Source organism: Centruroides vittatus, unplaced genomic scaffold (assembly GCF_030686945.1).
Source record: "Centruroides vittatus isolate TY-2023 unplaced genomic scaffold, ASM3068694v2 contig_980, whole genome shotgun sequence".
Taxonomy (NCBI): Eukaryota; Metazoa; Arthropoda; class Arachnida; order Scorpiones; family Buthidae; genus Centruroides; species Centruroides vittatus.
Genome location: NW_027122652.1, coordinates 904,730 through 917,707, shown reverse-complemented (window position 1 = coordinate 917,707; position 12,978 = coordinate 904,730). Strand labels below are relative to the sequence as shown.

Below are 12,978 nucleotides of genomic sequence, written 5' to 3'. Positions count from 1 at the left end.
GAATTATTCAATAATGTTTACAAAAGCTCAAAATAAACAACGGTAGAATGTTCACTTTGTATTTTATTCAGATACGCCAAGATAGGAAATAAACTATATAAAACATGATATTTAAATAAATATATAAGGCTGTTATATATTGGTAATTTTATATTCAAAGTTAGCAGTCTGCGACTGTTAAAGTAGACTATGCTAGGTACGGGAGTACCCTCGGCATACATGCTAAATAGAGCACTCCAACAATTTTTCTGCGGCTTGCAATCCAGGACTCATATTAAAAAATAAATATTCAAAGCTCTGCATATATTTTCTTGTTTCAAAAAGATTGTATCGTGTTTTACAGTGTGTTTGTAAAGTATGTGGATTTTTGATTATTTAAAAAGGTTCATTTAATACTTAAAAGACACCAAATAACAATACGGTCCAAAAATTTTAGTTGGCTCATCAGAAAATTTGCTTTAATGATTTGACGAGTTTTGCAAACACACTAAGAAGATTCCTCACATCCTGCGCTACAGCAAGTGAAGAAATTTAAGAAATACCATTCTGGAAACTATGGACAGTGGTATAAAAAGCCTTAACATCAAATGGAGTATAAAAAAGCGTGATCTTATAACTATATAATTAAATTATGAACAGTTGCATTAGACTGATCAAATATTAAAATTAAACGAACAAGAAATTCATGGGTGGACATAGCCAAAAGAAAACAAGAGGACACACAAAATGCTAAAGCAATTCGTGATGCAGCTTTAGCACTAATTTTTCAAAATATTGTTAAGTGTAATTGTGAAATTAAAAAGTCGAATAGTAAATTGTTAAAAAATGCATGAATTATTTTTTATAAAAACTTAAAATATGTATAAGTCAATATATTTTGATTAAATGACTTAAGTATCCATTTTTGATATTAAAACTTTTCATTTTAATCTTATTTACTAGACATTTTTTGCTATAGTTGCTTCTTGTCATATTGCGAATTCGGGTATATCGTGTTCCCCACCCCGAAATTTTAAAAGTACTGGAATCAATAAATTTTAAATTATCAATTGCCATTGAATTTCTTTTTGCAACGAAATGCGGTATTTATCCCTACCATTGGTCTTGAAATTATCACTGCAGGTGAAAAAATAAATCCTTTAAGATCTAAATAAGCAAAACAGCGGAACAGATCAGTTATCATTCATATTTCCTTTTGATATTAAAAGTTGTTTATTTATTAGTTTTAATTACAGTCTCCACATTTACAAGTTTTTGTGTATTCGATATTTCATACCTTTATGTGACTTCATACGAAGGTGTGAAATTTCGAATTCACCGCATAATGTGTAAAGAAAAGATTTCTCTATTTTTAAACGGAAAGTTCTCAAATCTTTTTACAATAATAACTTTATTCTGTTTTTAGAGAATTTTTATTCTGTAATTTTATAAGTTTTGATGTTCTATATGTTAAATACTTATTTTTTAAATTTTCAATTACTGTATTTATAATTTTTATTAAAAAATATAAATTATATGAATTTTTAATAAGCGATTTATTGTGAAATATATTATATAATAAAATCGCAACTGATATATATTTTTTCATATCGACAGTATTTATCTTTAAATATCATTGTTAAATAAACAATAATGCTAAGTGGGAGTTCATGATATCGATATATACGTAAATGTCAATTAATACGATATAAACACGATTAAAATTCAGTATTAAGAACTAAGCTTATTTTATATCTGATGAAAGAATAGAATATAGAGATTCCATATCATTTAGTAAAAGCCCAAAATTTTGAATACTGCTGTACTATGGTAAATAATATTAAGTAGCGAGTAAATAATATACATGTCTATATATATATATGTGTATAGGTAATTTTATCTTAATTATTACACTTATTATTATACGATATATGAAGTAAATTAGTTAAAGTTAAGTAAAATTATACAAAATGTTTACTATTACACTTTTTGTATCTCAAAAAGTGTTTTGATAACGAACTACTTTTATAAAGTTGGCAGATCCTAACAATTTTATAAAAATACAATCTATTTTACAAAACGGAATTGGACCTCGAAGCTAACAAACCTCAGGGCTTATATAGCAAACACAATACCTTCGAAAAAAATAGAAATAAATAAACAAAACGAGTATTTTCCAGAAAAAAGTCATTAAAGCAAGTTCAATTACAAATGTATTAAGATAACATTGATTATGAGATTATTTTGCCCATAAAATATCACTATAAGAAGATAGCATTAAACGTCCATAAAATATCAATTGCACAACATCCACAAATACAATTAAAAGCGTTCATTGAAAATATGAAAAATTTATTTCGTTCTTCCTTCTTAACTTCATTGCTTTAAACAGAATTATTTTGTATTATATTATATAATAATAATATTTCAATATTATATAAAGTTTTTTTCTTTCTAACGAGTAGAAATGACATTGTTTATAAATAACGCAGCTAGAGTTTTTATTGTTATCAAACACTATGGATTAAACTTTTTTCGAAATATTTCGATTGCTTTCTTTATAAAATTATTAAATATTTTATGACGTTTATCGTTTTGTAAGTTATAAGTATTAATTGATGTTTCTATCGGTTTCAATATTTATGTTATATCGTAAAACTTTTCGTTAAATTAAAACATTTGAATCATAGCCATTAAGGTCAGACTGAATTTGATATAGAAATGATATAAGTTCACTTAAATGAAATGTTAAATTATTAAAAAATTACTTCTATGTAAGAGCTGTTTTGATCCCTATATAATCCAAACAGATATCCAGGGCTATCGTAAGCGTGTGCTAGTACTATAATTTCCTCCATTGTTAATTTTGAATGATCGTTTTCAGAAAGTGGCCAACCATCCAAGTTAGCTGCACTTAAAATTCCATGAATAATCTCTTTCATGTCGCTAGCTGTAATTTAAGTAAAGGATTATAAATTCATTGCATTTAATTACTTTTTCAAAATCAATGTAATACATACGTTTATTTAAACACGATTTAAAATATTTCTTTACTTTTTTAACGAATGCTGGATCATTGAAATTTTCTGGTTTCTCCAACTGTTCTGAATTTGCAATTATACTATATGAAAATTATTATTATACTTATTAAAATGAATATTTAAATTAGAATGTTGCTTACCTTTTTTTAAATAAAGGATATAATTTTCTAAATTTGTAAAAGTACGTATTTTTTCGTCGTAAATATTTTCGTATTTCAGGTAAGATCCGCATGAAAATTCGTAAAAGTTGTCGCATGGATCGACGTTGAAGTCCATATTCTTCAGAATGGAACCAGCTGAAATTATTAAGATTTATGTAAACGAAATATATCGAATTTATTGAAATTTAATTTCATTTAATTATATTCCATTAACCAGCAAATTAATTTAATCAATTAAATATTTATGGCTGTTTTTGCACTCATAACGGAATATTCGAATATTACATATATATATCGAATTACGGCATCCAAATTTCGAATTAATTGTTGAAACATTTTACATTATGTCACAAATATAAAACATTAAATAGCTCTTATATTCATATTAAACTACAATTTGTATGAAATGCACAATGAACGCAATCATAAAAATACTACAGTTGAAAAATTTCTAAAATTTTTAAACACTGCCAACCAAATTAATTATATTTACCAACTATTCATATGTGATGACCCTTATTCTCGTGGTTTCTGCTAGGCACAAGATAAACGTCTATTTATATATTTCCACGGAAGAAGGGTAATTCGCTTCCGCAATCCTGTGGATTCCAATGAATTTTCTCCACATTCCTTTGTGTTTCTTGATGTTCGAAGGATCCTCGCATTTACAAAATATAGGATATTGTTTAGGACTGTAAAAAGAGTGGCTAATGCGAGTGTGCATTTCTTTTTCCTTGCATCTCACTCATGCTCTTTAATTATAATAAGAAAGTTGCATGATGTATATATATCCTATCTAGCTGTTAATACAATTTTCGTTGTCTAGTATGAATGGTATTTCATAAATCCTTGATACAGTGGGTTTATTCAGTCTCCGGCATTAAGTAGAATGTGATATTTGAAATGATTACGCCTGAAAATCAATTGTATGTTTTGTCTTAATAAAATGTGAGAATCTGCGAGTTCGAATCGCTTACTCAAAACCCCGGTTGCGGCGTCGGACTCGTGAAGCTTGCGCACTTTGTCACCGGATACCTATAAAGATTAAATTAATGTCTTAAAGATCGCGAGATCTTTTTGACGTCAGATTCCTGACACCAGTTAGGATAGTTCGAAGTCGCGTCCTAACTCGCGATTAGAAATTTCTATTCTTAAAGATATATTCTAATAGGAGGGTTTTGTAGTTCGAGTGGGAAGAGTCAGTGAATCCGTTGATTGGGTGACTGGCATCAAACTAATTTCCAATTGAAGCCAAGTTAACATATAACAAAAGGTTATTGAATGAAATAAAGTAGTGATTAAATACAAAAGGGAACTAAAATGTCTCTATATCGATAAACTAGCTAATTACGCTCTAATAGACCGAGAGAGAGAGTTTACATTAATTGTGCATAATATCTCTTGTTAAAAGGATGATGTCTTCGGCCGTAGGTTAATTTCTATCGTCGGGACGAGTGATGAGAAACTTCACTGATCGGTGGGTTCAGTGGAGAGACTGGAGACTGGAGACTGGAGACTGGAGACGAGCAGAGTGGGTGGGGACTGGGAAGAAAAAGCTTCGAGACGGTTGTTTACATTTTTTTTTTTTCCAAAGTCTCCTTCAATCGGGTTTAGTTTGTTACCGATGTGACGGGATGTTAAAGATGACTCTAACTACCAGATGTTCATCAATATCGACTTCCCGTGGCGAGATTTTATCGCCACGGGAAGTTGATAGAATGAAAGAAAAGGTTATTTCTCCTTTTCCATTAAATTCACACAAAACAAAGTGTTAACGTGTACGTTTTGCTTTCTAACAAAATAATATTTTATTTTATTAAATAATTAAATCAGATTCTAAATAAATCTTCCCAATCTAAGGAAAGGCTCTTATTCTAGGTCTCCAGATCTTCACAAAAATACACGATCTTTTGCGTATTCTATCTTGGTGCTTTCCCCTGAAAATCAACTGTAACTATAGCCGCACTGCTGCTCCCCAGTATGTTACACTTACTGTTTTCTGTTTTGAAAAGCTTGTCTATAGTTGTGTAAGAGTCCAAGCGCGTTAACAACCTCCTTAATCCTGCCTAATTCAAAGTATCTCTGATGTCAGTGCAAAGCGCTCTACCAATTAGAGCTTTAAAGGCAGGTAATTTGTAAAAGAATAAAGGGTTGTTGTAGCGCTTCAGGATTTATAGCGGCTTGGACGACGTGACGGTTTATTATGGATATTGGATATCATTCTCTTCCATGGCGTTATATCTACGTCTATAAAATTTTATTTAAACGATATAATATATATCATTATTGAATTCGTGGAATTATGACACACTTGGTATTACATGTTAACCAGTATTTTGTATTAACCGAACTCATTAAAATGACTATGTTAATGCACGGGATCAGAAATCTACTTCGCATTAACACGTGCGGTACTTCGCATAAGCCGATAACATAATAACGGGATTTGATTGTAATCTCATAGGAATTAACATTCTTCATCAAAAATGTATTAAAAATTCAATGTTTATCTGTAAAACTTTTCTTCTTTTTAACGTGGGCTAGTGAATAAATACAAGGAAAAGACGCATGGAAAATAGAAAAACCGGTTGTAAAATCAATTACCGGGTTTAAAAGTAGGAAATTTTTTTATTAGAAAACAAATGAATAAATTAAATATAAAAAAATAATAATTTAATTCAGTAAAAAATAAACAATATGAAATAAATAAAGACAAAAATGTAAAGAAACTATTCTGTTACCCGCCAGGAAACAAAAAAAAACAAAAATGGAAAAATAAGTTATTTATTAATAAGATTAATTTAGAAATTCCAACCATAATAATATTCACTTTACAATCATGACTTGATTTTAACGCTTTTATATCTACTAAATGAATAGAAGCAGTATCAGAATTGATAAAATAATCCGATAAAAACTCAAGTTCAAAAATCAAGAAAAAAGAGAAAAAGAACCTAAAACAGTATTAAAAAAGACTTCATTAGGATGACAAGCAGTGATAAAACAGATGCGCAAACAATTAAAGAGAAGAAAGAGATCAACTATCATTTAAAATATAAACTAATAAAACATTACTTTAAAAAACATAATGTAGTAATTATAAAAGCATAGAAAGTAAAGTAAATAGTCATTGCTACAAAGCAATGGGAATAAAATGGGAATGAGAATAAAAATCTTGAAATCACATCTAGCTGGGATTAAAGAACTGAAAGAAGATCCAAAACAGGAAATCAAAACTGGATAAAGAAAGAAATTTTAAAAATTGAAGAAGAAAAGATTATATACTATATTACACCAGATGAGAGTGAAAAAGATTCTTAATTTTGCGAACGTTAGAACACCGTATTTAAAAATTAGACTGTAAATAAGCCTACATAAACCTAAAGAGAAGTATCATCCACTCGTGGACTTTAAAATTTCAGTTTTATGTAATTTAGAATTATTCATAAAAATAAAATTATATCATATACAGAATTCTAAATTTTTTGTAAACTTTCTGATGAATTAATGAGAAGAATAGTTAGCATAAAATTTAAACCAACTTATAGAAATTCATGTTTAGATATAGTTTCGATGTATCCCTCAATAAAATAGAATAAAACACTGTAGAAAACACGTTAAAAATATAAATACAAAGTATGGTGAATAGATTTAATAGAATATTGTTACTGTAATAATTATTTTGAAATAGGAAACAAAATGTGGGGAAATCAGACGGTATTAGTACGGAAACAGTAATATTTCAGTCTCAAAACTAGCAGCATTTTCTGTTACACATAGACAGAAAATTAGCGCAATTACATGGAATGGAATGTTTGGCCAAATAGGTAGATGATATACTAATAACTTATGATGAAAATATTATAGAAAAGTCGAAGATTTTAAATTTTTTAAAGAATTAGTCCAAGATATAAAATTTGAGCAAGAATTAGAAAATAATAATGCAATTAATTTACTTAGATATAACAAGATATAACAAGATTAAGATTTTAAAATAATATAAAATTTAGAACATCTGAAAAAGATCGTAACGTGAAAAAACAATCAATTTTAAATTCTACTGTCCACTACATTAAAAAAAAAAACAATTTTATTAAGCTTTGGCCAAAATTTTGACAAGGACCACAAACTCAAAAGATAAGTTAAAAGAACAAGATTACTAAAGTATAAATTATCACTTAATGGCTATACAAATAAATTGTTAAATAACTGGATAAAAAATATAATGAAAATAAATATATGTGGTTTATTTGAAAGAATACAAAAAGTATTTTAATAAATTTAATATAGTATTGGCCGCGAAATTAAAAAAATAGAATTAATTTAAAATGTGACAATCTGGAAGAAATCCATAAGATTAAATATCATCAGTTCCCATGGGCATTGTGAAGAAAATAAATGCATTATTGATAGAAGTAGTATAAAAAGTTTGTACAGAGAAAAAGATTTACATTTGAAAATATTCAAAAAAACATATCTCGATAAATCATTGTAAAAATAAAATTAATTTAAATAAAGGAATGGAAATCGATGACGTGTAGTACGATATCATATACTCAACAAAAGTGTTGTAGACACGAAGCGGAATAACAAATAAGGTGTTTCGTGTTGATGTATCATAAAGTATTATGATAAGGTTTGTTCTTGTCGTTCTCTTACAAAAGCTTTCATAATTTTAAGAAATATTTATTTTTTAAAACTTTCGTAGCCCGAAGAGCAATTGAAACAATTCTATGTCAATCTGAAATGTATTGCTAAATATAGGTTTAAAAAGAGCTAATTGTCTTGGTTTGTGATCAATACCGATCACGAAAAATAACGTGTTAAATCGCTAGTCCGAGATAAACATGAAGAAAAGTTTTATATATGTTATATCCGTTTCTATTTATAATAATTTATAGTTTTCAATATTTATTGTTGCAGATGTTACTCTCAATATATTAGACAATACCTAAATAGATATTTAATAAATATACTTTATTATACAAACGTAGAATATTATCACAATGAAAGAGTTATCTTCTTTGTTTCATTATTTGTTTCACGTGTAACAACATATGAAACACGTGAAACAAATAATGCCTTATCTAAAATGCATTTCGGTCACTGGTGTTAATGGCCTTATAAGTTAGGTGAACAACTATTAAAAATAAGGCAAACTTATCCTATTGAATATATTACATGATTTACACCTACAAAATGATAAAATTATTAACCATCAGAAAGTTTAAACACCCGCACACTGAACACCAGGGGCCGAAATGCGTTTTAGAAGATATGTAAGGCATTAATTGTTTCATGTGTGTGATAACCCTTTCACTGTAATAATAATCTACGTTTATATAATAAAGTATGTTTGTATTAAATATTTTAAAAAGGAGATTAAAGCCTTATTGTTAAACTTAAATAGATGTTTCGAAATACTATACTTGTCATTTCGCTTTTCTACGCCAATAAGTAGTTTTGATTTAAATACTTTTAATACTTTGTCATATATCGAAGTCACATATAATTTTAACATTTCGCTGCATAATTTTTTGTTTATTTATTGGAAAAGCAAGATGAAACGTCAAATATTTCCAACCACCTACAACCAATATTGAATTTGTGATCAGTGCCGTCTTTAGAACGTAAGAGGCCCTGGGCCAGAAGAATGTTGGGGGGTCTCCATTAAGAAACAGAATCAATACTTGATTACAGACCTAGGGGTCGCTGGTGTAGCTAGCACGGGCGAGACGGGTTACGGAGAAAATCTGTTGACCTTTTTTTTGTTTTTTTTTTATTATAGCCAGTGAGATTTTTCACCCTGTACTCAACACTTCACACTACGTATTGGATAAATAATTTCAATCGTATTTTCCAGCGCATTTTTGAGTGGATAAAGGCCCGAACTCCCGAATGGACATAAATGTAAGAAAGGACGTCGTAAGATCCCATTTCCCAATTTTTAAGAAATTATTTTTTATAATTTTAATTGGATTAACCTTGTTTTTAAAGAACTTTTTTTAAATATTGGATGGCTGAGTAGCCTCTAAAGAAAGGTCCGGTCATCTATAAGAAAAATTGTTCTAGAACAAAAGAAAAAATGGAGATCATCTAGGAAAGTAAAAAATGTTTCCAGAGCGACTATGTCTTAATTTATTAAACAAAAATTTAACATCCGACGAACTTCGAAAAAATTTCAATCGTATTATTAATGGTTTCTTCATTTCAAGTAACCTATTTGTTTTCTCTGTAACTTAATTACTTTCGGATTCAGGGACCCTACGACCTCGGGGCCCTGGGCCCGGGCACCGTAGGCCCTCCCCTAAAGACGGCGCTGATTGTGATAGTTGTATCTGTATCGTGTATATATTATGATTATCTTCACATTAAAATAGAGGAATTACTTCAGATCACAGGTTAATGACTAAGTCAATCAACAATTTATAAAGTGAGAATACAAAATATTAGATGCGGGTTTCTTCGAATAACAATACTATTTATAACAATACTACAAAATAACAATACTATTTATAACTTATTGTTACAAGAATCTTTTCATTTTGTCTGGTGCAATATGTTGTGAAACGTTTTTCTTAAAAATTCTTATAATTACAATTTAGTAATTAAATAAAAACATACTTTTGAAATTTACAATACAAGCAAAAACGATCACAAAATAATAGTCTATAAAGAAAAATAAGTCTCACCTGAAAATTTGCATATGTTACTTAAGCAAACTTCTTTCTTTGGTTTTTGAGATTTATCTATAAGTAACATAATGTTAATAAATTTATATGTAAGTAAAATATTGTAAATTGAAAATAATATTAAAACGTATTTGAATTGTAATTATTTGATTTTTGTCCTATTTTAAAATTAATCTTCTTAAAAAATTCATAGAAAATTCAAAAATAGCTATTAAGAAGATTAATGTATTTAAAATTTAATATAGATGGTATTTCTCAAAATACAAACTTTTAACCCTGATACCATAATATACATAAAAAATATCCTGCAACGAGTTGTTTAAGTTTTCTGGCAACATTTAAAACTGTGTCTGTGGCACAAGTTTTAATTATTGTAAAAAGGCGAAAAGCTTAATTTTGAGGGTAGGGATAGGTTTTATAAAAAAATGTAAATGCTAATGACGAGTAAAATGCCGTTTGTCTCTTCCCCCCGTCGATCTTTAATTACAAAAATTTAATAGTATCGGTCCCCCTAATAACATTTCAGAAATTTTCTTCAAAAAGCCTGAGTTACCAAGCTTTAAAAATAGGGTAAACAAACTCGTGCCCTAAATACATTAACACACACTAATATACAAGAGGGAAAACCGAATTTGCATTTCTCGACTTTTCAAGGTGTCCTGAATCCAAAAATGTAAAAATCTTTGGGGGAGGTATTTTTTGGCTGATCGCCATACTTTTCCTCTGTTACATATAACAGAGCCGGGAAAGTGATAAATAACTTCCCATATGATAATCATTATATATAACTTATTTCATCTAGTAATATATATATATATATATACATAATTAACTTGAGACGAAATAGAAGCGATCTTGTTAAAGAAAATAAATACATTAAAACGGTAAATAGAAGTAAAACTTCATGAAAATTTTGTACATGTCTGAGAAAGAAAACTAACCAACAAATCAGAAATTTCTCTATGCTATTTCTTTGGACATAATTTTTCAAAGTATTGACATTATATTTTGTTAGGCTGGCAACACTTCTATATGCCAGACCTGTTTGAATGTTACGATGGGTAGATATTTCACAAATTTTGGTAATAAGTGCCGTGTTATTAAACGCATTTTATTAAACAAATTGTATTAGGGTATTGTCCTAATATCATTTAATTAAATTTTTATTGAAATCGCTTATTTTAAAAGCGTTTTAAAACGTTGCATGGGATGAATAGAACAGCCATTTTTGAGTGTTTCTCTTCACCTCACGAATTCAAAATCATTACATTTCAAAAAGAAATTAATCATTGTAAAAAACGCTTTAAAATAAGCGTTTTTTACAATGATTAATTTCTTTTTGAAATGTAATGATTTTGAATTCGTGAGGTGAAGAGAAACACTCAAAAATGGCTGTTCTATTCATCCCATGCAACGTTTTCAATATTAGTGATTTAAAATTTGAAAATAGCTAAATATATTTATTTGTATGTTTTTATATTGGTTTTGATTTATTTTAGTTACGACGCTTAACTTATACTTTATGATTTCTTTGTACACAAGGGATACACGATACTCAAATTCACATTATTGAATATAAATAATAGAATAAACGAAATTCTTGAGACAAAAACATGCTAACTCAGCTTATTATTGAATTTCAACACATAGGGCGGATATGATTTTCAAACTCATGACCCATAATTTATCGTAGACCAATCTGATTATCAGCCTCTAATATAATTAAACATCTACGGCCAGTTCTGAATACAGAAAAAATTCAAAACCTGAGGGCGATTTTTCCCGAAAACTCGAAAAAGAATGAGTTAAGATGTCGTTTTACAAAGGTCTTCAAGTAAAATATCAGTTGACGTCGTGCATTTCATCTAAAAATTGCGAACAATGTTCTTGAATTTTAAATATTTATATAAATTATATTTATATATACTATACTGAAGAATTCTTTTCTTATATATTAACGTACCATAGTGGCATTCACATATGTACAATAAATAATTTAATTTTAAGTCTTTTAAAGATCTATTCACTAACAAGGATCAAGAGTTATAGTTGTACCGGGCAGAAACAGAAGACTTAATCGATGCCACTCAATATTGGGTAATATCGATTAAGTATTTAAGCCATATCGATGAAGGATACTAATTAAATATGATGATAAGTACACAATTTAATTTTTCAATTTTTTTAGAGGTAGAACATTATGCTTTTGGGTGGTATTATAATTTTACTTTAGTTTTAGTATATGAACGTTTATTAGTTAACTTTCAACTCTAACTCTTGATTCTTGTTTGTTAATATGCACAAGAAAACTTTTAATTGTAATAATGATAATTACTCTTCTTTTCTTTTTATATCTTTTTGTTTGTTTTTTATTTTTACTTACTTTGAAAATGTAATAAAACAGCAACCATGACAAGAAAAGCAATAAAAATGACAAGAGACATCAAAATAAGGTAACGTTCTAACAATGTCCTATTGTTCCAAATGGTGCATTTTCTGCAGAAGAAATGAATTATGTTAAAATATATTTCAAAAAATTATGAACAATCTGTGTTATTAAAAATAAAGTGGTATTTTAAATTCATTTTGACTATTAACTGTACAAACAAAATTTCAATACCAGAATTTAAAATTTATAGAAATTTTTAAAAAATGATACTTAATTTAATTACTATATTCTAAACTTTGGGGTTATTTTAAAAAGTGGTTGTATATATAAAACATCAAAATGAAGCCTTACATAAAAAACAGTGCAATCACAAGTATTTTCTACTTTCAATTTCTCAAATCAATAGTTATTTTTAAATAACATAATTATATAGTTTCTTTTTAAAAATGTAAAGAAGATTTTAATAAAAAACAAAAATTTAGAAATATTTTATTTATATGTACAAGAATGTCTAAATACTTTAATATTGGAAAATTGAGAAGAGTACAGATTTAAAAAAATTCAACAAGAGTTACTAATATTTTCATAAATTAAGGATTTTCACAAACCATTCTTACTCCATGTTGCTCAGACTTCACGGTTTTCAGGGATTTCGGTTGTTATTGTCTAGATCTAGAATTTGCCTAAGCAATTTTATTTATACGCATGCCTTAGGC

The 12,978-nt window shown here is 28.0% G+C and overlaps 2 protein-coding genes across 3 annotated transcripts in view; one reads left to right on the top strand and one right to left on the bottom strand.

The window, feature by feature from the left end:
* LOC136985887 (serine/threonine-protein phosphatase 1 regulatory subunit 10-like) overlaps positions 1-12,978 on the top strand; it is a 660,716-nt gene that overhangs the window by 513,792 nt on the left and 133,946 nt on the right. The gene's annotated exons all lie outside the window — the stretch shown is intronic.
* The window catches only part of LOC136985890 (endothelin-converting enzyme 1-like), a 33,684-nt gene that overhangs the window by 13,853 nt on the left and 6,853 nt on the right, over positions 1-12,978 (bottom strand). Inside the window, exons 2-6 of one of the 2 annotated variants that reach the window (XM_067283273.1) lie at positions 12,257-12,369; positions 9,874-9,930; positions 3,161-3,316; positions 3,000-3,083; positions 2,748-2,929 (exon numbers count right to left, since the gene is read on the bottom strand). In XM_067283273.1, the coding sequence (XP_067139374.1) occupies positions 2,748-2,929; positions 3,000-3,083; positions 3,161-3,316; positions 9,874-9,930; positions 12,257-12,369 (592 nt within the window). The remainder of the gene's footprint in view (positions 1-2,747; positions 2,930-2,999; positions 3,084-3,160; positions 3,317-9,873; positions 9,931-12,256; positions 12,370-12,978) is intronic. The other variant, XM_067283274.1, reaches the window with a different exon arrangement.